This window comes from Coregonus clupeaformis, chromosome 28 (assembly GCF_020615455.1).
Source record: "Coregonus clupeaformis isolate EN_2021a chromosome 28, ASM2061545v1, whole genome shotgun sequence".
Lineage (NCBI taxonomy): Eukaryota > Metazoa > Chordata > Actinopteri > Salmoniformes > Salmonidae > Coregonus > Coregonus clupeaformis.
In genome coordinates this window covers 21,535,956-21,558,640 of record NC_059219.1, presented here as the reverse complement: position 1 = coordinate 21,558,640, position 22,685 = coordinate 21,535,956, and the positions used below count along the sequence as shown (strand labels likewise).

Sequence of the window (22,685 nt, the reverse complement as noted above, 5' to 3'; positions counted from 1 at the left end):
TTTACTGCTGCTCTTTAATTATTTGATATTTTTATTTTTTACTTATCTATTTTTTACTTAACACTTATTTTTCTTAAAACTGCATTGTTGGTTAAGGGCTTATAAGTAAGCATTTCACTGTAAGGTGAAATTTGATTTGATTTGACAACAGACTGGGATAGGGAGAGATTGAATATGTTTGTAAACACTCCAGCCAGCTGGTCTGCACATGCTCTGAGGACGCAGCTTGGGATGTTTTGTGCGAATGCTGCCATCTATCCATGGTTTTTGGTTTGGATAAGTTGTAATCGTCACAGTAGGAACAACATCCTCTGTGCACTTCACGATGAACTCAGTCACCGAGTCAGTGTATACTTCAATACTATTCTCAGAGGCAACCCAGAACATATCCCAGTCCGCGTGATCAAAACAATATTGAAGCATAGATTCCGATTGGTCACACAAATGTTGAACAGTCCTTACCACGGTTACTTCCTGTTTAAGTTTCTGCCTATAGGAGGGGAGGAGCAGAATGGAGACGTGATCTGATTTGCTGAAGGGAGGGCAGGGGAGGGCCTTGTAGCCGTCCCGGAAGGGGGAGTAGCGATGGTCAAGAGTGCTTGATGAACGAGTAGCACAGGAGATGTGTTGATAAAACTTTGGTAGTGTGTTCTTAAGATTTTCTTTATCGAAGTCCCCAGCTATAATAAATGCAACCTCAGGATATGCGGTTTCTAGTTTGCACAGAGATAGTGTGTGTGGGTGAGGGTGGCATAGGTGTGAGCTGGCATTCTGCCACTCTTCAGGTGGCATTGTACCAGACAGACAGTCTGTACCACCTCCGATAGCTGTGGTGTAGGGGTGTGTAGGGGTGCTCTGTGGCATCTACATCGGGGACAGGCCTATCTCATCCTGCATTATCTCTGTCTGGGCGGAAACACACACACACACACACATACACACACACACACACACACACACACACACACACACACACACACACACACTACAAACACAAACATAGATTCACACACACACACACCTAACAAAGATACAGACAAGCCCTACTCTTACACACACAGCCATCAACCATATGAAAACAACCCAGGCAGGCACCCCATTAGAACAACAGAGCTGTAATGTGAACCTTGATAAGGTCAGAGGATGTTTGAATCAAAATGGATGGCTGCTAGATATAATCTCTTTCAACAACAGATCATCAGAATCGACCACAAGTTATGACTGAAGGGACTTACGAGAGAGACTAGAGACGGAAGCCTCTTGTAGTCTGCTGTCCTGTTCTAAGGTTACTTTAATTGGTTCCTGCCAGCATCATTGTCTCGTGTTAGGGAATCATCTTATGTTATTATGTCCATTAAAGAGCTTAGTTTAGAATACACTGAGGACAGTAATGACTTGTAGTGGAATCAGTGAGAAACAGAGTGTCTTATGTTTAAGTTTAAACTGATTTGTTTCCACTAGCGCTAAGTGTCTTGTGACAACAGTATGCTGGTTGGAATGCCTCAGTTGATTTAAGATGAACTTCTAGTTGAGTATGTGGTGTCCCTGTCTCTGTCACCACAGCTCAGCACCAGGAGGCCCGTCGTGGTTTAGAATCTAGACAGACAGTCAGTCAGTCAGACACCCTCTCCATAGAGACATAGAAACAACACAGGCCTCCCTGATGGCACAGGCGATATATCATCCTATATGTTTACCCCTCCCAGCCCCTCCTCCTCCCCAACTCCTCCTCCAACCCTCACTCCCAAAGCTGACCTGGCTTGTATATCTGCCTCTTATCCCTCTTCCTCTGCTCCCTCAAATTTAGACAGCATAACCCGCCTCCCTCCCTCCCTCCCATCTACCTCTTCCCCTCCCACTGGACCCCAAAGTTGGTCTTCATCCCCCACCCTCCAACCCACCCCTCTCTCCCTCTTTCTCCCTCCCTAAATCCCTCCATCTCTTTCCCCCCTCCAACCCTCTCTCCCTCTTTCTCCCTCCCTAAATCCCTCCATCTCTTTCCCCCCTCCAACCCTCTCTCCTTCTTTCTCCCTCCCTAAATCCCTCCATCTCTCTCCCCCCCTCCATCCCTCCCATCTCATCCCTCCATCTCTTTGGCTCTCCTCTCTTTCATCCTAGTTCATGGGCAAATGTCAGATCTCTTCATTAGCATCTGATACATATCAATGTGTTCCCCCAAAGGTCACCACTTAGCTTGACATCACAGCAATAAAGTCCCTGAGGCTGATATCTGCTCAATATTCAGGAGCTTTGAATGAGAAAGTAGTCGGCCCAAAGAACATATTTCCACTTTTCCATTTTGTTCTTTGTTCGTCTCTGCCTGTATCAGTGGGCTAGTTTCCTGTCTCTGTTATATTAAGCTTGTAACCATGTAGTTTGACTTCTTTTTCTACATCACCCTCTTTCCTCTTTTCTCTCTCTCTCTCTGTCTGTCTGTGGCTCCCGTTGTAAGCTAGCGTGTTTGTGTGTGTGTGTGCCAGCAGCTGTTGTTCCTGAGCTGCACCTGTTCTTGTCTCATCACGGTAGTGTTGACAGACACCAGGCCTTACAAAGACCCACCCTGACACTGGCAGCCTGACCCACTCCACCACACACACACAAACACACACACACATACACACACACTGGGAGCCCACATAGCCCACCAGGCTCCTTGTGCACTCGGCTATTCCAAATATGAGGGTGACCAGTGAAAAGAGCCGGCTGGTTGATATGTAGGATAGGATACTACAGTTGACACTAGTGCAACTACTATTGTTCCACAGGCATTGTTGTGGTACATTTTCTGCTAGGAGCTGCAACTCAAATAGTAGAAAGAAAATGATAGATGAATAGTTGAGTTATTTTCAGAGTGAATCCCAATCACGGTGAGTATCTCTCTGGTCTCTATGGAGGTTTGAGTTTTTACTGTATCAGTGTAAATATCATGGGGAACACTGCCACACCCCTGTCATGGACATCCCATAATGATGACCCCCATGGGTCAGTTAAACCATCACCATGGCGATAGTTTCTCTCACAACAACAGAGCGTGGCGATCATTGCTGCCTTGTGAAATAATTGCTGCTGCACTAGAATATATACTGCCTGAGGTTGAGGTGCTGACATTTCAATGTGATTTATTTTAATGTTTCATTTTCCCCATACAAAGGCAAAACGTGTGTGTGTGTGTGTGTGTGTGTGAGAGAGAGGATGTGTGTCTCAATTATGTGTGTGTGTGTTATTGAGGTCACTGGCAATTGAGGCTGTGTTTGTTTTGCCAACCCAACAGCAAAGCACAACACAACTAATCCTGTTAGTGCCTAGGATTGACTGACACACACACACACACACACACACACACACACACATGCACACGCACACACACACACACACACACACACATTGACCTTCCTCTCTTCTCCACTTCACATTACTCTTTGGTTGTCTACCTGTGTGTCCACTTTATCAGGGGTTTTCATACACAGCCAGTCAGAATGTTGCCATAACGTGATTCTATGGGTGTTTCTCAAAATGCATACTACCGTGCTCCGAGCACGCAAATTGGAGTGCTGGAGTATGAGTCCAAATCAAAGTATGCGAAATGGAGCACGGAGGGCACTTTTCGAATGCGTGCTCCGTTTGTACATATTTTGAAGCATGCATTGATGCAAGCTTCAATGGAAAGTATGCAAAGAAATATGACGCAACCATGTAAAAAATTATGCAACATTTCTTGAAATCAATGACGGACATTATTTGAGCTAAGGTGAGAGAAAATACACTCCGACTTCAGAATAAAATGTTTCCTATTTACATCTCATATGTTGCCTGACTACAATATTTTATCATGATATGTTAATAAATACCTGCTGTGTTAATTTTGGCATGTTTACCTGCCTATCTATCGTAGATCGCAAGCCCATAATAAGTCAATAGGGCTAACTGGCTAGTTACTACTGTTAGCTAGCCAGATAGCCATGAAGAATTGTTAACTAGCTACCGATGAAGAATTGACATCTACCTTGCATAACATTAGTTTTAGGTCATTTTTGCCTTTTAAACTATCTAGTTAGCTACATTATTATGATTCACATAAAGCTAGCTTATAGTTATGAAGTAAAACATTTGCTTTGTGTATATCTTGTTTCGTCTCTATTGTTGCCAGTGTTCTGGCTAGAAGAAGGTTCGGTGAATGGGGAGGTGCAGCGTGAGGTAATGTAATGTTTTATGCGTTCTCCACACTCTCGTCCTCACAAGAACGTACTCAAGAGAACGTCCTCGGAGAATGCACTCGGAGCATGAGAGTGTGGAGAACGGTAGTATGCATATTGAGAAACACCCTATATGTTATATGTCCTATATGACACATCAGTATGGAATGCCAGTTTGACTGAACCATTAGGATTCAGCTGTTCTCTCCCACCAACACTTTAGTGTATATATTACATACCTACATTTATATCACACACATCCTGCTATATCGTATATGCTACTGTGCCCCTTAACTTATTCCACATTTTGTTGTTACAGCCTGAATTCAAAAATGTATTAAATAAAATAAAAATCTCACCCATCTACACATAATACCCATAATGACAAAGTGAAAACATGTTTTTAGAAAATGTTGCTACTTTATTGAAAATGAAATGCAGAAATATCTAGTTTCCGTAAGTATTCACACCCCTGAGTCAATACTTTGTAGAAGTACCTTTGGCAGCGATTACAGCTGTGTCTTTTTGGTTAAGTCTCTAAGAGCTTTGCACACCTGGAATGTACAATATTTATTTAAGTCAAAACATAACCAGGCCACTCAGGAACATTCAATGGCGTCTTAGTAAGCAACTCCAGTGTAGATTTGGCCTTGTGTTTTAGGTTATTGTCCTGCTGAAATGTGAATTTGTCTTCCAGTGTCTGTTGGAAAGCAGACTTAACCAGGTTTTCCTCTAGGATTTTGCCTGTGCTTAGCTCTATTCCGTTTCTTTTTATCCAAAAAAACTCCCTAGTCCTTGCTGATGACAAGCATACACATAACATGATGCAGCCAACACCACGCTTGAAAATATGAAGAGTGGTACTCAGTGATGTGTTGTGTTGCCCCAAACATAATGCTTTGTATTCAGGACAAACAGTTCATTTCTTTGCCACATTTTCTGCAGTATTACAAACAGGATGCATGTTTTGGAATATTTTTATTCTGTACAGGCTTCCTTCTTTTCACTCTGTCATTTAGGTTAGTATTGTGGAGTAACTGCAAGTTTTCTCTCATATCACAACCATTAATCTCTGTAACTGTTTTAAAATCCCCATTGGCCTCATGGTGAAATCCCTGAGCAGTTTCCTTCCTCTCCGGCAACTGAGTTAGGAAGGACGCCTGTATCTTTGTAGTGACTGGTTGTATTGATACACCTTCCAAAGTGTAATTAATAACTTCACCATGCTCGAAGGGATATTCAGCATCTGTTTTATTTATTTATACACATCTACCAATCGGTGCCCTTCTTTGCGAGGTATTGAAAACCTCCCTGGTCTTTGTGGTTGTCACGTTCGTTTACAGACGGGATGGACCAAGGCACAGCGTGAAATGCATCCATGTTTATTGAACTGAATAAACATACAAAAACAACGAAACGTGACGTCGGAAAATAGAAATACAAACATAGATATTCACACCCTGACCAAAGTTATATAGGCCAGGGCGTGACAGTACCCCCCCCCCCCAAAGGTGCGGACTCCGGCCGCACAAACCTGACTGAATAGGGGAGGGTCCGGGTGGGCCTCCAGCCTCGGTGGCGGCTCCGGCTCCGAAGTGGAGCCGCTGACCGGAGCTGGATCAGGCACCGGTGGAGCGGACTGCTCTGGCTCCAGCGTGGAGCCGCTGACCGGAGCTGGATCAGGCACCGGTGGAGCGGACTGCTCTGGCTCCGGAACGGGCCGTGCCGGACTGGCGACACGCCCCACTGGCTTGGTGCGACGAGCAGGAACAGGCCGGGCCGGACTGGCGACGCGCACCACTGGCTTGGTGCGAGGAGCAGGAACAGGCCGAGCCGGACTGGCGACGGGCACCACTGGCTTGGTGCGGGGAGCAGGAACAGGCCGGGCCAGACTGGGAACATGCGCTGGAGGTCTATGACTGTCTCCGTCCTTTACACTCCGCGACCCGTCCTTCTACAGTGAGGACTCCTCTTTGAGCCCCCACGAGTGCAGTGGTCGGGGCTCCTCTCTGTCGCTCCCCGATCACCCTCCTTCTCCACCCTGATCCCTTTCAGGGCCTCCATCTTCCTTGCCAGATCCTCTCTCATCTCCCGCCAGGTCCATCCTCTCTGCTCCTCCTGGGCACGCTGCTTGGTCCATTGGTGGTGGGTTTTTCTGTCACGTTCGTTTACAGACGGGACGGACCAAGGCGCAGCGTGAAATGCATCCATGTTTATTGAACTGAATAAACATACAAAAACTACGAAACGTGACGTCGGAAGGCTAACACTAACAAGCCACACTAACCGAACACAAACAAAAACCCACAACACAGGCAGGAAAACTGGCTGCCTAAGTATGATCCCCAATCAGAGACAACGAGCGACAGCTGCCTCTGATTGGGAATCACACCCGGCCAAACATAGAAATACAAACATAGATATTCACACCCTGACCAAACTAGCTAGAGTTATATAGGCCAGGGCGTGACAGTGGTTGAATCTGTGCTTGAAACTCACGACTCGATTGAGGGACCTTACAGATAATTGTATATGTGGGGTAAAGAGATGGGCTAGTCATTCAAAAATCATATTAACCACTATTATTGAACGAGGAATGAGTACATGCAACTTATTATGTGACTTGTTAAGCACATGTTTATTCCTGAATTTATTTAGGTTTGCCCTAACAAAGGGGTTGAATAGTTATTGACTCAAAAAATGTTCTAGAAACAAAATTATATTTTGAAATTATGAGGTATTGTGTGTAGATCAGTGACACAAAATCTCAATTTAATCAATTTTAAATTCAGGATGTAACACAACAAAGTAGTGAAAAAGTAAAGGGGTGTGAATACTTTCTGAAGGCACTGTTTGGATGATAGTGGGACAGACAGTAATGCAACAGTAACAGTTATCAGTGAGTAGGTCCATTTTGGAGTCAATGAGAGAGAGAGAGGCCTTATTAATAGTGACTGAGAAACACATGCAGGCACACTCATACACACATTCATTCACCCATGCAGGGAGATAGAGTAGAGACAGGATGCCTTGTGGGTGTTAAGATGCTGTTTGAGTGAGAGGGATGAAAGCAGGAGAGTCTGAGGGGTAGGCAGACAGGGGATTAAAAAACTCCGTTTGATGTCCAGAATACGACAGTAGATATGGAGACAACACGGGAAAGAGAGAGAGAGAGAGAGAGAGAGAGAGAGAGAGAGAAACATTTTTGAATTGAGAGAGAGAGAAAGAAATACAAAGTAAGGAGAGAAGAAAATAAAGGGTTGAGTAGGGTATCCTGCTGGTTCTTTTCATAATTAGGGGCTCCCACTCCTGCTGTGTGTGTGTGTGTGTGTGTGTGTGTGTGTGTGTGTGTGTGTGTGTGTGTGTGTGTGTGTGTGTGTGTGTGTGTGTGTGTGTGTGTGTGTGTGTGTGTGTGTGTGTGTGTGTGTGTGTGTGTGTGTAAGCCAGTGCTATATTAGAAGGATTTAGTCAGATGTACTCCCATTAACTATTTAACCCAGTATGTATCAGGGACTGTACCATGGAAAGCTTAAAACACTAAGCTCAATTGAGCTCCTGTACCATTGTGCATTATTTAACTAGGGGATTTGTGTTATCTATTTGACTTCCAGTATGGGCCTATGTCTTTGTGGAAGCTGCACTCTAGTTATTCTAGCGCCACTCGTGTAGCTTATGTTGCTCATGAATACTGCATGTTTAGTGTGTGTGTACAAGTGTGTGTGTGCTCCATGTCAGTCAGTGTGTCTGTGGGTCACAGTCGGAGCGTCTGGTTCCCATCTGTCTGTCCCTCCAACCCCCCCCCACACACACACACACACACCACACACACACACTTTCTCTTTGTTTTCTGTAAATTGGATTATCTACCCCACGTCCGTTAATGGGACTCCCATGCAGCTAACCCCCCCACTTCCCCTCCCACATACACACCCCACCCACTCACACAGACAGACCCCACTCCCCTCGCACACACACGAAAAAACACCCACTACACCCCTCGCCCTCCAAAACACACACTCTCACTCTCTCTCTCTCTCTCTCTTGAGCTCCTGCTGTGGGATCAGATTGGTTCAAGGAGTCACTAATTACTCCATAATTGCCCCTCTCTGTCTGCCCAACTGCCTCATGGGTAAAACACAAGGGTTAAACTACATTGATCAGACCAGACCGGACTGTATTTGGCCTGACAGAGAGAGAGAAGGAGGGAGGGAGAGAGAGAATCTATTTATTTATTTTAGTCATTTAGCAGACGCTCTTATCCAGAGCGACTTACATGAGCAATTAGGGTTAAGTGCCTTGCTTAAGGGCACATCGACAGATTTTTCACCTAGTCGGCTCGGGGATTAGAACCAGAGACCTTTCGGTTACTGGCACAACGCTCTTACCCACTAAGCTACCTGCCGCCCTAATCTACTGGGCACAGACGTCAGTTCAACGTCTAGTTTTGATTTACATTTGGTTGAGTTATCAACTAATGTGAATTCAACATGAAATCAACAACACGTCACCCTGTCATTGGATTTAGGTGAAGAGTTGGGTGAGAACAATACAAAATTCCCTTACGTCAATGACTTTTTGCAAATCCAATCAGTTTTCCATGTTGATTCAATGTCATCACATTAATTTTTTTGTTGTTGAAATGAGGTGGAAACAACGTTTTTGCCCAGTGATAATGGGAATGGTGGGACTTTGGGTGGGGTGGGAAAAGGAGATAAAGAGAGCGAGGAATGAGAGAAGAGAGAGGAGAGGGGAAGAGTCTGACAGACATGCTGGCTAGGTGTGACAGTCCCAAGCCCACATAGACACTACCTGTGTATTCTTCCCATGACAATCAATCCCACTCTTCTAGACACTAATAGCTACTGAAGAGCATAGCATGAAGGTTCCTGATGTATCTACTTCATGTGCTCATTCATTCTCCCTCGCTTTGTCAGGAGCGTTGTTGGTGTTGGCTCATACATAGCTTTATTTTAGCTACTTCTCCCTTCAAACCCTTGTCATAGCATGAGACCAGGGTTGCCAAATAAGTGTTTATCGATTTCTATACTTCAGCCAACAACATACCACTTCAGACCGGGTCACGCTTCCCAGTTAGACATGCAGAGAAAGAGGGAGAGTGGGGGAGGGGAGCGAGAGAGAGGAAGTGAAAAAAGGTCAGATGGAAAATGATAGAAGTGGAGAGGTTTTGGGATGGGTGGATGAGAGAGAGAGAAAGAGAGAGATCTCTTCTGATAATTTCAAAAGTGGATTGACCCCTGACCTCTATCTGCAGTGTGTGGGTCACATTGGGCCTTGGTGTCTGACCCTGGAGGAATCTCTCACACACACTGCAACGTAACACACACACACACTCTCTCTCGCTCTCGCTCGCTCTCACTCTCGCTCGCTCTCACTCTCGCTCTCTCTCTCTCTCTCTCTCTCTCTCTCTCGCTCGCTCTCTCTCTCTCTCGCTCTCTCTCTCTCTCTCTCTCTCTCTCTCTCTCTCTCTCTCTCTCTCTCTCTCTCTCGCTCTCGCTCTCGCTCTCACACACACACACCATTATTTTCTTTATGTTATATCGTAGTTGTGCATCTCTGAGCAATGTTCCATCGATTCCCGGGGTCATTTCAGTTTTTGGGTGGATTTTTCCTTTAATTCTAACTCCTGTCTCTGTCTCTCTAAAACACCAATATCATCCTTTCATCCCCATCTCTCCACTTATTACCACTACCAAACAGGAGCCATATTCCCAACACTCCACCCACAGACCCAACTAGCTATTCCCACAGGCTAATTCTTATATGAATTGAAAATAGTATGCCCAAATCTGGTTCTGTCCAAGTTCACATCACACTACACTACATCAGCACTGTTCATGCAGTATTTATCTCTTTGTGTTGAGATGGGGTTGTGTAGAGTAGTCGCCCTTTTCCCCTCTCTACATGCCTCTAGTGTATTCTATTTACACACACACACACACACACACACACACACACACACACACACACACACACACACACACACACACACACACACACACACACACACACACACACACACACACACACAGCTCATGTTCCATACTGGACATCCACTCTGTATGTGAACACCCACTCCTCCACTCTCTGTGATATTTTACAGTCATGTCATATTTTACAGTCATGTGTGTAACTGTATCCAGTAAAGATCTCCCCTGACCTATTATGTAAGGTTGTCAGTGTGTGTGTGTTCTACATAAAATGGAATACTAGAGCGTAGGGTCCTCTCAAGCATAGTCAACTGTACCATACTGAACAGGGCTGATGCTGTTAGCACACACAGTCTACATTATACATGTGATCAGATTTAGTATCAGATTCATTGTAGTGATACTAGCCACTTTAGCTAGTGACCACACCAGCATACACAGCTATGAATGCCAAAGCCTAATTGCATATGGAGGTTTTTATTAGACATACACAGCACTGAGTTAATCCCAAATGAATATGCATGTAGCCTGATGGCGTAGGCCGTACGGTAGTGGCTGCTGCTGCAGTGGCCAGGACATTTTGTCCCTCCCTCTCTCCTTCACTGTAATTTAATCTCCCAGCCCACTGTTACTGCATGGTGGGGAGCAGAGTGGAGAATGGTAGCAGGGAGAGGGGTAAGACCTGCCTACTTTTCTCACTGTCACTGTTCACTATCCCTCAGTCTTTGTAGTGATGGTTTCTCTCTCTCTCTGAGAGCTTTAGTACCACAAACATGTCTGTGATCCCCCCAACACACTGGCATCAATACTAATGCATTATCACTGGCAACACGTGTGAAGTTTCTCTCTCACATGCAAACGTATACACTCACACAGCCTCACACACAAATACACTTGATAACAGTCGATACAAATCCATTACTACTAAATGTCTAAGTCTGACCTCAAATACACATCAATACAAATGCATTATTATGAACACAACATGTGCCATCTATCTATATATCTATCTCTCTCTCTCCACACACACACACACACACACACACACTGTACACTATTTACCACAGACACATCCACTCAGGGTGCTCCATCACTCCCTCTGATTAAAAGCAGGTGGAGGGGGCTACATTAGAGGGGTGATGAGAGGGGCAGGAGCACTCTCTAACCATTACATTTTACTCTCTCTTTTACATGGTCCTCTGTAGCTCAGCTGGTAGAGCACGGCGCTTGTAACGCCAAGGTAGTGGGTTCGATCCCCGCGACCACCCATACACAAAAAAAATGTATGCACGCATGACTGTAAGTCGCTTTGGATAAAAGCGTCTGCTAAATGGCATATTATTATTATTTTACTCATTTAGCAGACGCCCTTATCCAGAGCAACTTACAGTTAGTGAGTGCATACAAAATTTTTTCATACACATGTAGGTGTGTGGGGTGGGGAGGGAGAGAGAGAAACTGAGGTTATGATTCAGAGTTCATTTGCTTTGTTAATTCCCCCATTAGATGTATTCCCCCCCACCACACACACCTACAAATACATACACACACCCCTCCCCCTCTCTCTGTTTGCTGTTAGCTGTTAGGTCGGTATCATTAGAGCACTTGAAAGTCATTTTCCCCACTGATGAGTCCCCCGTCTCTACTAGGCAATAGGGACAGATTTGGAGAGATTGAGTTTTTATGCTCTGTTGTCTCATATACATTAGCTTTTACACAGACACACTGGTTTCAGTTAATGGGTGTGAGATACACACTGGGCACACAAGCAAGTCGCACAGAATAAATACCACGTATAGAGTCAATATGACATTATTGGGATTTTTCTTATCACAGTATTGAGTCCTTCTTTAATTTCTCTGTGCCACCATACTCTGAGAGTTCTCTGTGTGCACTTTTAACCTCCCTTTCTCTCTCTCTCGCTCTCTCTCTCTCTCTCTCTCTCTCTCTCTCTCTCTCTCTCTCTCTCTCTCTCTCTCTCTCTCTCTCTCTCTCTCTCTCTCTCTCTCTCTCTCTCTCTCTCTCTCTCTCTCTCTCTCTCTCTCTCTCTCTCCCTCTCTCTCTCTCCTTCTCTCATTGATATCTAAGACACTGTGTGCATCCTAATGTCCCAGTTGAATGTGAACTCCACTGAGCTGCCTGCCAGAAAGGCCACTCCATTCTTTCTGACTTCTTAGTGTCCTTCTATTTTCTACCCATTGTGTTTTACTCTGAAGTCCTCAATAAACCATCACTCAGGCTGTTTGTACATTACTATGAAAATGGCCAATTTAATTTCATACACGACAGTACAGTGGTTTTCATATATGGGGATTTGCACCCGACAAGACCTTGTGTGGTCCTTGAAGATGTACCTCTGGGCTCTGGCACAATCCCAGCATGACGTGTTGTCCCTGTACCATGTTTAGAAAGACAGTGTGTGTTTTTGTGTCTCTCAGTGAGTATCAGGTGTGTTTGGGGTTAGTCACAGACTGCTGCCTCTTGTTGTTGTCTGTCTGTTTATCTGTGTGTGTGTGTGTGTGTGTGTGTGTGTGTGTGTGTGTGTGTATGTATGTGTGTTATCTGCCTGGGGCATCACAGGAAAAGGCGTGCTCCAGCACTGATAAAGACCTGGACGCCACTCGGCTGTCTTAGCTTTTTTACCTTTATTTTTAAACAATCAGAAGCTCTCAGGGCTTTATGTAAACACACACACAGACACATGCATGTACGCACACATACACATGCATCTATAGGCTTCATTTAATAACAGGAGCTGGTAGTTTCAGTTAAAGGACAGACAATCTGAACTCAACTCCACAGCTGGAATCCACACCCATCTATTTACCTTCCTCCATCCTTTCATCACTCGCTCCCTCCTTCTTCCCCTTGCCCTGACTGCTCCGGGGTCTTTGTGTGTGTGTGTGTGTTCATTGCGTAACATGCCACACACACATCTTTGGTATGGAGTGTTGAACAGTGTGTGGCATGTGTGTGTAATGTTACACCTTTTGGTGGCCCCCTTGCCTTTCCCATTAGCAGTAGCAGAGGAACATCAGCAAACATTCTCTCATCTTATCTTACAGTGGCTTGCGGAAGTATTCACCCCCCTTAGCATTTTTCCTATTTTGTTGCCTTACAACCTGGAATTAACATGGATTTTTGGGGGGTTTGTATCATTTGATTTACACAACATGCCTACCACTTTGAAGATGCAAAATATATTTTATTGTGAAACAAACAAGACATAAGACAAATAAACTGAAAACTTGAGCGTGCATACCTATTCACCCCCCAGAGCCACCTTTTGCAGCAAATCTCTTGGGGAATGTCTCTATAAGCTTGGCAATCTTGCCAGTGGGATTTTTTCCCATTCTTCAAGGCAAAACTGCTCCAGCTCCTTGAAGTTGGATGGGTTCCGCTGGTGTACTGCAATCTTTAAGTCATACCACAGATTCTCAATTGGATTGAGGTCTAGGCTTTGACTAGGCCATTCCAAGACATTTAAATGTTTCCCCTTAAACCACTCAAGTGTTGCTTTAGCAGTATGCTTAGGGTCATTGTCCTACTGGAAGGTGAAACTCCATCCCGGTCTCACATCTCTGGAAGACTGAAACAAGTTTCCCTCAAGAATTTCCCTGTATTTAGCGCAATCCATCATTCCTTCAATTCTGACCAGTTTCCCAGTCCCTGCCAATGAAAAACATCCCACAGCATGATGCTGCCACCACCATGCTTCACTGTGGGGATGGTGTTCTCGGGGTGATGAGAGGTGTTGGGTTTGCGCCAGACATAGCTCTTTCCTTGATGGACAAAAAGCTCAATTTTAGTCTCGTCTGACCAGAGAACCTTCTTCCATATGTTTGGGGAGTCTCCCACATGGCTTTTGGCGAACACCAAACGTGTTTGCTTATTCTTTCTTTGAGCAATGGCTTTTTTCTGGCCACTCTTCCGTAAAGCCCAGCTCTGGATTTTTTTTTCTCATTTTGTCTGTCATAGTTGACGTGTACCTATGATGAAAATTACAGGCCTCTCTCATCTTTTTAAGTGGGAGAACTTGCACAATTGGTGGCTGACTAAATACTTTTTTTCCCCACTGTAAATTACAGGTTGTAATGCAACAAAATAGGAAAAACGCCAAGGGGGATGAATACTTTTGCAAGGCGCTGTTCTTTGAACTTTCCTATTTTGTTTTAGACCCATTTTTATGGAATTATAGGTGTTTGACATATAAACGTGTGTATTAAAACTCAACATAATAATGTGAAAGTGCCTCAATAACTTATCACCTCCCTCTCTTTCTCTCTCTCTCTCTCTCTCTCTCTCTCTGCAGTGTGCTGGGCCGCCGTGACAGTGTCAGTGACTCCCAAGGTGGAGGTGATCAAGGGAGAGTCAGCCAGCCTGCCCTGCACCTTCAAAATCCCTCCCTCCCTTAACAACATCGTAGAGTGGTTCATTGTAAGTCTCATACTACTTTACTCCTATCTTCCCGCATGAAAAAATACTACAGTGCTTACTATAGAATTCAGTAGTAAATTGTAGTATACTGTAAAATACTAACTACACACTGTAGTATCCCTCGATAATTTGTAGTACTTACTATAGAATGTTGTACTATACTATAGAATACTGTAGTAAATACTACAGTATTATCAAAAAAAAACACTATAGTAAATACTAAAGTAATGTCCACAAAAACTCTACAGTAAATAGTACAGTATTTAATTTCCATATACCCTGCCCATTCCCCTCCACATATCCCAATTTGTGCCACCCTTAATTGAGAAACCTACATGCCAAGTATAGACCATATTGTGTTCCATACAAATAGAAAGCCTCCACTTCTATGTCAAAGATAATAAAATAAAAACACTATTGTAAACACTACAGTAATGTCGGCAAAAACACTATAGTAAATACTACAGTATACTACAATCCGCAAAACACCTACATTAATTACTATAGTATATACTACAGTTTTCTTTTAGTACAGTATTTATACTATAGTGAACTGTAAATACTACAGTATACTACAGAATTTACTATAGACTTTAGTCCGCAAAAGCACTACAGTGAATGCTACAGTAAATACCGTAAAAACACTGCAGTGAATACTATAGTATTTATACCATAGTATACTATAGTATTTTTTCATGTGGATTTGGTGCACTTCGGCCTAATATCTTTTGACTCCCTGTATTCGGCAGAACCACTGAAAAGCTTTTCCCTCATCAATCTACACACAATACCCCATAATGACAAAGTGAAAACAGGTTTTTAGACATTTTTGCTAATTGATTAAAAATAACAGAAATACCTTATTTACATAAGTATTCAGACCCTTTGCTATGAGACTCAAAGTTGAGCTCAGGTACATCCTGTTTCCATTGATCATCCTTGAGATATTTCTACAACTTGATTGGAGTCCACCTGTGGTAAGTTCAATTGATTGGACATGATTTGGAATGGCACACACCTGTCTATATAAGGTCCCACAGTTGACAGTGCATGTCAGAGCAAGAATCAAGCCATGAGGTTGAAAGAATTGTCCGAAGAGCTCTGAGACATGATTGTGTCAATGCACAGATCTGGGGAAGGGTACAAAAAAAATTATGCAGCATTGAAGGTCCCCAAGAACACAATGGTCTCCATCATTCTTAAATGGAAGATGTTTGGAACCACCAAGACTCTTCCTAGAGCTGGCCGCCTGGCCAAACTGAGCAATCAGGGGAGAAGGGCCTTTGTCAGGGACGTGACCAAGAACCTGATGGTCACTCTGACAGAGCTCCAGAGTTCTTCTGTGGAGATGGGTGAACCTTCCAGAAGGACAACCATCTTTGCAGCACTCCATCAATCAGGCATTTTATGGTAGAGTGGCCAGAAAGAAGCCACTCCTCAGTAAAAGGCACATGACAGCCCACTTGGAGTTTGCCAAAAGGCACCTAAAGGACTGTCAGACCATGAGAAACAAGATTCTCTGGTCTGATGAAACCAAGATTGAACTCTTTGGCCTGAATGACAAGCGTCACGTCTGTAGGTGAAGCATGGTGGTGGCAGCATGGTGGTGGCGATGAAGCATGGTGGTGGCATTGTCATTATGGGGTATTGTGTGTAGATTGAGGAGGGAAAAAAACGTTTAAATCAATTTTAGTATTAGGCTGTAACGTAACAAAATGTGGAAAAAGTCAAGGGGTCTGAATACTTTCCGAATGCACTGTACATATCTCTGTGAAGTGTCTGTGTTTTTTATTGAACTTCTGAAAAAACATTTCCTCTCTGGCCATCTACTCCTTCCCCTCTCTCCACCCTGATTGTCTTTCATCTCATTTCTCTCCTTCACTCTCTCTAATCTCACTCCTCTCTCTCTCTCTTTCCCTCTCCTTCCTCTCCCTCTCTCCTCTTCCCCTCACCAGGAGGAGGGTGGCACCAGGAAGCGCGTGGCGTTCCGCTCCGTGTCGGGTGGCGAGGGGAAGAGTGACGAGGGGACACGTCTGTCCGGCAGGGTGACCATTGGAAGTGACTTCTCTCTGACCATCTCCCCCGTGGCGGTGGAGGACCAGCTGCCTTTCTACTGCCAGGTCACTGCTGGCCCTGCCGGGGTTGGAGAGGCCATCACACAGCTCAAAGTTTTCTGTGAGTTACTGACCACTGACCGTTAGGGTGACCCTACTGTGACCTTTACTGACCGATGCGGTCATCGCTGTATGGGATGCCGTCTGGATTTTGACTGTCGGGATGAGAGTGTGTGTGTTGTGTGTGCTGGATGAGTGTGTGTGTGTTGTGTGTGCTGGATGAGAGTGTGTGTGTTGTGTGTGCTGGATGAGTGTGTGTGTGTTGTGTATGTGTGTGAGTGTGAGTGTCTAAATCAACGATTAACGTAATAAACTTAGTTAATTAACAATATTATTTTTGCTTTGCAGAGTATGGTAAATAAAAAACCTTATACATTAACTAAATACTGAGTAGAACAACATAAGAAAGGTTGCTGGATCGAATCCCCAAGCTGACAAGGTAAAAATCTGTCGTTCTGCCCCTGGACAAGGCAGTTAACCCACTGTTCCCCGGGCGCCAATGACATGGATGTCGATTAAGGCAGCCCCCCCGCACCTCTCTGATTCATAGGGGTTGGGTTAAATGTGGAAGACACATTTCAGTTGAATGCATTCAGTTGTACAACTGACTAGTTATCCCCCTTTCCCCTTACCCTAAAATGATTCAGATAATAAATGGTTGTGATTCCGTATGGGTGAAAGTAAAACTCTTTCATGCACCTTAACATTTAATCTTTGTAAGAAATCTAGATAATTATTCTTCATTTTTTTATTTGAGAGAAAACTTCACCATGTCATGAGTGAATCAGTTTTAATTTTATTTCTCTAATAAGCTGCCCAGAGGTCAATTAGTCCTATGAACATCACACATGACACAATTTATTAATAGTTCAATTGCATCTGTCATGTCTAATAGATGTCACCTTAATGGCTGTCCAGAATTCTCCTGATTTATTGCCATGGCGATGAGAGCTGACCCCAGACCAGGTCGTTGTGTCCTTGTCTCCCTCTGCAACCCCAACACATTATCAATCATATTCCTAATATTTAAATACACCATGAAATACCATTTTTGGAGTTGGCCCATTTTGGCCCATTTTTGGGTTGGCCCACTGTCAATCAATATAATCTTTTGGGTTGGGGCAATGGGGGTAGAGGTTAGTGGTGTTAGTTAGAGAATTTAGTGACACTTCAATAACCATTTAACCCTCCCGTTGTCCTAGGGTCAAAATGACCCGCCACTGTGTTGAACCAACTTTATTTAATTTTTATATTTTTTGGATCATTTGTGAGAAATAGGCAGTGATACTTTCTATTTTGACCCTAGGACAACGGGAGGGTTAAATGCTGTTTAAAAGGCTCTGCAAGTCATTCATTAACATGCATGTGCTCTATAGACATTCATGTCTGAAGGAATTACTTAGGATGTAAATGGCTATTAGTTCACACATTGTAAAGTTGACGTCATAGGTGCCATTATAAAGAGTACCTTAATGGAGCACTGATACAATGTATTAAGACTAGTAAAAGACATGACTATAGCCTTTAACAGGCCACTCAGGACTGTTTCCTAAGTAACTGTATCTCCTCTTTGTCTGACTTCCTCTCCCAACTGAATAGGAACAGGTTTCAATGACTCCCTATAAGGGCTGAGGGATAGTCTGAGTGTTCTGAAACAATGGGCTTCCCTAGGGAGGTTTACAGTACAGTAGTAGGTATAATGGTCTGAGCAGAAAGGGAAACAATGATACACTCACTGACACACTGTGTGTGTGCGTGTGTGTGTGTGTATGTTTGTGTTTGTGCGTGCATCCACGCATGCTCCCTCCCTCTCTATGGTTTCTAACGTGCTTTCTTTCATTTCCATGTGGAAACTGACACCCATGTTAAACAATGTGTTACATTTCTGCCAGTTCTAGTCAGCAAACGGACCCCTGGAAGAACACTGAGGAGTAAGAAGGAGGAGAGCGAGTAATATAGAAAGAGAGGAATTAGGGAGAGTTAGCGAGGTGAGAGAGAAAGATAGAGGGAGGTGAGAGAGAGAGAGGGAGATCACGTCAATGTTATTAAATGTCTGCTGTTTATTTTAATAGTCAGACGGCAGCTGTGGCCTCGCTGCGATACCATGACCTTGCATGTGAATGAACGAGGGAGTGAGAGATACATATATGACGGAGAGATAGAAACAGAGGGAACACACAGCAGTGTGAGAGAGAGAACGAGGAGTGTGTCTCTTGTCTGTGACCCTTATCAGCCCAAAGAGAGCGAGGTCACGGTGGAATAATACACACAGGGATGTTTACCATAGCCCTAATTGGAGGTGTGTGTGTGTATGTGCATTTGTGTGCATGCACTGCATACGTGTGTGTGTGTCTGTGTTACTGTAGCTACAGTAACTGAATGGCATTTGTCTCTCTCCAGGTGACGTGAGCTTGGTACCTTTAGCTCTTCCTGTCTGTGTCTAGGCTCTGAGTGTTTCCGTCCTGTGATTGGTTCAGGAAGGGGATAACAAATGATTTCCAGTCATCCAAATACATGTGTATACCTATAAATATATGTCTGAATGCACTGGAACTGTATCTATATACTGTGCATATATTCATTTAAACAGCTATGCGTGTTTTAATTCAGATAATATACTGTATAAGAAAATGTGTGAATAGTGGCCTTGCATTTTGTAAAGCTCTGATCTGAGAATATAACTCCCCCTTCCTCAGTCGCTCCAGAGATGCCAGAGGTCACTGGATCCAACCAGGCCATATCTGTAGGCGACTCCTCCACACAGGTTGGTTTGAACTATTTATCTAGGAAACTTCCATTGTCCTCCAATGTTCTTCCATTGTCCTCCAATGTTCTTCCATTGTCCTCCAGTTGCTGAGTATCTTTCCCTTCCTCTTTGTGTGTGTGTGTCAGGTGGGTCAGTGTGTGAGTCATAACGGTCACCCCCAGCCCAGGATAATCTGGTTCCAGGACTCCAAGCCTCTGCCTGAGGTCAAGGACAACAAAGAGAGTGAGTATACACTACCTCTTACATCTACTATACTGTAAAACAACTCATTATTATTAAGGAACTGGTTCCACAGCCTTTTTTTTTGGTTTACTCAACTTTTCAGTCCAAGTGTTAGCTGAACAAATAAATAAATGTTGACCCAAATTTAGCTCCAATTTCAGAAAACATAGGCAAATGTTCTGTCAACTTAAAATGATGTGTTTGCTCAACTTGTCTCATATGTTCATTCAACTACAACTTATTATATGGACATCTTACCTAAAAAAGGTAATAGTTACACACACAGCGGTTTTAACATACAATGTTTTCAACTTAAATATTTGACACATGTTGACATACATGATTACATTATGCATGTTCATTTATACAGTAATTATTATTCAATTTCCTTACCTGGGATTTGAACTAACAACCTCTTGGTTGAGGGCATTCTGATCTTCCTGCTGCGCCACCAGCTGTGGAACCAGTTACTTATTAATAATTAGTTGAAACAACTCAATTTTTTTACAGTGTCCTACAACCACCTACCACTACAGTATTACTACAGTTCGCCTCTGCCTAGTACCCTGCCCTGAACTTTAGTCACTGTCACTAGCCGGCTACCTCCCGGTTACTCTACCCTACACCTTAGGGGCTGCTGCTGCTGCCCTATGTACATAGTCATGGAACACTGGTCACTTTTACCCACTGTATTTGGAAAGTATTCAGACCCCTTGACTTTTTCCACATTTTGTTACGTTACAGCCTTATTCTAAAATGGATTGAATAGTTTTTTTCCCCTCATCAATCTACACACAATACCCCATAATGACAAAGTAAAAACTGGTTTTTAGAAAGGTTAACAAATTTATAAAATAAAATAAACTGACATTTGACATTTACATAAGTATTCAGACCCTTTACTCAGTACTTTGTTTAAGCACCTTTGGCAGCGATTACAGCCTCAAGTCGTCTTGGGTATGACGCTACAAGCTTGGCACACCTGTATTTGGGGAGTTTCTCCCATTCTTCTCTGCAGATCCTCTCAAACTCTGTCAGGTTGGATGGGGAGCGTTGCTGCACAGCCATTTTCAGGTCTCTCCAGAGATGTTCGATCGGGTTCAAGTCCGGGCTCTGGCTGGGCCACTCAAAGACATTCAGAGACATGTCCCGAAGCAACTCCTGCGTTGTCTTGGCTGTGTGCTTAGGGTCGTTGTCCTGTTGGAAGGTGAAACTTCGCCCCAGTCTGAGGTCCTGTGCGCTCTGGAGCAGGTTTTCATCAGGGATCTCTCTGTACTTTCGTCCGTTCATCTTTCCCTTGATCCTGACTAGTCTCCCAGTTGCTGCCGCTGAAAAACATCCCCACAGCATAATGCTGCCACCACCATGCTTCACCGTAGGGATAGTGCCATGTTTCCTCCAGATGTGACGCTTGTCATTCAGGCCAAAGAGTTCAATCTTGGTTTCATCAGACCAGATAATCTTGTTTCTCATGGTCTGAGAGTACCTTTTGGCAAACTCCAAGCATGCTGTCATGTGCCTTTTACTGAGGAGTGGCTTCTGTCTGGCAACTCTCCCATAAAGGCCTGATTGGTGGAGTGCTGTGGAGATGGTTGTCCTTCTGGAAGGTTCTCCCATCTCCACAGAGGAACTCTGGAGCACTGTCGGAGTGACCATCAGGTTTTTGGTCACCTCCCTGACCAAAGCCCTTTCCCCCTGATTGCTCAGTTTGGACGGGCGGCCAGCTCTAGGAAGAGCGTTGGTTTGTTCCAAACTTCTTCCATTTAAGAATGATGGAGGCCACTGTGTTCTTGGGGACCTTCAATGCTGCAGAAATGTTTTGGTACCCTTCCCCAGATCTGTGCCTCAACACAATCCTGTCTCGGAGCTCTACGGACAATTCTTTTGACCTCATGGCTTGGTTTTTGCTCTGACATGCACTGTCAACTGTGGGACCTTATATAGAGAGGTGTGTGCCTTTCCAAATCATGTCCAATCAATTGAATTTACCACAGGTGGACTCCAATCAAGTTGTAGAAACATCTCAAGGATGATCAATGGAAACGGGATGCACCTGAATCTCAATTTTGAGTCTCATAGCAAAGGGTCTGAATACTTATGTAATTAAGGTATTTCGGTTTTTTATTTTTAATATATTTGCAAACATTTCTAAAAACCTGTTTTTCACTTTTTCATTATGGGGTATTGTGTGTAGATTGATGATTTCTTTTTTTCAATACATTTTAGAATAAGACTGTAATGTAACAAAATGTGGAAAAAGTAAAGGGATCTGAATACTTTCCGAATGCACTGAATACACTGTATTCTAGTCAAGTCCATCCTATTTAACTATTGCTGTACATATACTATTCTACCATATGTATTCTTCAGACACACTACATCTTCTATCCATATACTGTCCAGAATGTCTATACATACCATCATATATTCCATGTCATTATTTTACTTTTTAGATTTGTGTGTATTGTTGCGTATTGTTAGATATTACTGCACTGTTGGAGCTAGGAACACAAGCATTTCTCTACACCCGCAATCACATCTGCTAAATATGTGTATGCGACCAATAACATTTCATTCGATTTTCAATTTGATTTACTACTACATTGCACAGTCAGAAGCATCAAGCATAAAATCAAGTCAATTCCTGACAACTGCATATCCCAGGATAGAATTCTGTCTTATTCTAGTCTACCCCTTCTGTTCTACCTCTCTCTCTCCCTTCCAGAGGTGTACATGGTGCCGTCGGTGGTAAAGGAGGCATCAGGTCTGTTCACCATCACCAGCACCCTGATGATGCAGCCCCAGAAGGCTGACAAGGACAGCGTGTTCCACTGCACCGTGGAGTACAGCATGCCCAACGACATGATCAAAAAGATAGACTCTGACACCTTCTCCCTCACCCTCAACTGTGAGTGGCTGTCTGTATCTGTCTCCTCACTCTCTCTCATTCTTGCTCCCTCCTACTCTCTGTTTTTCTGTCTGTCTGTTCTACTGTTTGTTTTTC

General features: G+C 43.8%; 1 protein-coding gene across 2 annotated transcripts in view; it reads left to right on the top strand.

Moving 5' to 3' along the window:
• LOC121542832 (basal cell adhesion molecule-like) overlaps positions 1-22,685 on the top strand; it is a 77,518-nt gene that overhangs the window by 42,749 nt on the left and 12,084 nt on the right. For both annotated transcript variants that reach the window (XM_041852391.2, XM_041852392.2), the window contains exons 2-6: positions 14,454-14,578; positions 16,534-16,753; positions 19,389-19,456; positions 19,585-19,681; positions 22,407-22,589. In XM_041852391.2, coding sequence (XP_041708325.2) covers positions 14,454-14,578; positions 16,534-16,753; positions 19,389-19,456; positions 19,585-19,681; positions 22,407-22,589 — 693 coding nt within the window. The remainder of the gene's footprint in view (positions 1-14,453; positions 14,579-16,533; positions 16,754-19,388; positions 19,457-19,584; positions 19,682-22,406; positions 22,590-22,685) is intronic.